The 2,064-nt window shown below is 58.5% G+C and overlaps 1 protein-coding gene across 1 annotated transcript in view; it reads right to left on the reverse strand.

Annotated features, from left to right (window-relative positions):
- Positions 1–77: 77 nt before the first annotated feature.
- LOC102765512 (kinesin-like protein KIF19) overlaps positions 78–2,064 on the reverse strand; it is a 14,953-nt gene continuing 12,966 nt past the window's right edge. Inside the window, exons 9-10 of the mRNA XM_015565158.1 lie at positions 1,311–1,458; positions 78–324 (exon numbers count right to left, since the gene is read on the reverse strand). Coding sequence (XP_015420644.1) covers positions 143–324; positions 1,311–1,458 — 330 coding nt within the window. The 3' untranslated portion in view covers positions 78–142. The remainder of the gene's footprint in view (positions 325–1,310; positions 1,459–2,064) is intronic.

Here is a 2,064-nt window from a genome sequence, read left to right on the forward strand (position 1 = left end):
GCTGGGGCACCCGCACAGGGGAGGGAGGCTAGCCAGTCGCAAAAAAGGAGCCCCCACCAGCGACCCCACTGGTTCTTCTTGGCCCTCCTGCCCCATCGAGAGGGTGGCACCGGGCCCTGGGCGGTGCCCACGGCGGGCACACTCACTCTGCAATGGCCAGCAGGTGCTGGGACACGTCGGCATGCAGCTCCATGTTGGTGTCCTCCAGCTCCACCGGGCTGCGCGCCACCTCCGGCGGCTCCTGGAAGGTCCCCACGAGCTGGCCCCGGGTCTCGTCCATCTGCAGGCGGCTGTCCTCCTCTGGGTCCTGGGCGGGCATCGCGACTGGGGCAGGAAGAGAACCGGCTGCACTGAGAGCGGTGCCACCTGAACCAGGCTGAGCTCCAGGCCTGCCCACCAAACAGGTGGAGCTCGCGCCCTGTGAGGGTGGGTGGGTAATAAATTGACGAATGATGGGTGGATGGGTGGATGGGTGGGTGGGTAATAAATTGACGAATGAAAATTATGTTTTCATTAGTTTTTAGAGAGAGAGGAAAGGAGAAGGGGAGGGACAGAAACATCCAGCTGAGAGAGGATCGATGGTGGATGGGGTGTGGATGGATGGATAGGTAGATAATGAATCAATAGGAGAAAATATTTGCAAACCATATATTTGCTAAGGGTTAATATCCAAAATATGTAAGGAACTCATACAACTTAACAGTAAAAAAATAATCCAACGTGAAAAATGGGCGAAGGACCTTAAGAGAGTTTGTCAGAGAAGACGTGAGGCCGGCCGGGCGGCTCAGGGGTGGAGTGCTGACCTATGAACCAGGAAGTCAGGGTTCAATTCCCACCCAGGGCACAGGCCAGGTTGCGGGCTGGATCCCCAGTGGGGCGTGCAGGAGGAGCCGACCCATGATTCCCTCCCATCACGGATGTTTCTCTCTCTCCCTCCCTCCCTCTCTGACATCAATAAACACGTTTCTAAAGAAGAAGACATGCAGATCCCAGCAGGCCCCTGACAAGGTGCTCGCATCAGTAATCATCAGGGAAGCGCAGCCCAAGCCCGGGAGACACGCCCCCCCCTTCTCGTCAGAGTGTCTGTCGTCAAGACAGGCGAGAACAAGCCCTGACCGGGCAGGAGAACAGGGCCTGTGCGCGCTGGTGGGTGAAACCGGTGCCGCCACCGTGGAAAACAGTGTGACGTTTCCTCAAGCCCGGCCCTGGTCACCGACCTCCCAGCCTCCTCTCCCACCACAGGGCCCCGTCTGTCCCTGAGCTCACACCCCCCGCCCCAGGGCGGAACCATCACTGCGGCCAGGCTCTACCTCGAGCATCCGGGATCCCGGCCTCGCTTCTCCTGTGCTCCTGCCTCTCGATCTTGGACTTGAGGTGCTCGATCTGCCTGCGCAGGTCGGAGATGACATCCGTGTCCTGGTCCAGATGGCAGGACATGGTCAGCAGGTTGCGCTTAACCTGGTGGCAAGGCACACCCCAGGTCAGGCCAGCAGCCCCCGAGGAAACATCTTATAGCCAGGAATGTACGGCAGGAACACACGGTCTTGCTACTAAAATTCAAATCACCCCGGCTGGTGCGGCTCAGTGGTGAGCATTGACCTAGGAACCAGGAGGTCATGGTTGGGGTCCCAGTCAGGGCACAGGCCCGGCTTGTGGGGCTCGGTCCCCAATGTGGGGCGGGCAGGAGGCAGCCGATCCATGATTCTCTCATCATGGATGTTTCTCTCTCTCTCCCGCTCCTTCTCCCTTCTTTTCTGAAATCAATAAAAATATTTGTTAAAAAAAATTAAAATGAAATCCAAATGAGTACTCAGCCTTGAAGAAGGAGGCTCTGACACATCAGACGTGGGTGACCCGGGGCACTGTTCTCTGCGAAGGAAATGAAGGCCTAGAGGCGAGGACACTGGGTGAGGGTCAGGCAGCCCCGAGTCCAAGGCCGACATCCTCACCGAGAAGAGGAGGCCCCAGGAGAGAGAACAGGAGGCTGCAGGGCCGACGCGAAGCCAGTGGGTGCACCAGAGCCGAGGCCCAGGAGCCCGAAGCTCTGGGGAACGAGAGCGTGAG

The sequence above is a fragment of the Myotis davidii genome, unplaced genomic scaffold (genome assembly GCF_000327345.1).
Source record: "Myotis davidii unplaced genomic scaffold, ASM32734v1 scaffold399, whole genome shotgun sequence".
NCBI lineage: Eukaryota > Metazoa > Chordata > Mammalia > Chiroptera > Vespertilionidae > Myotis > Myotis davidii.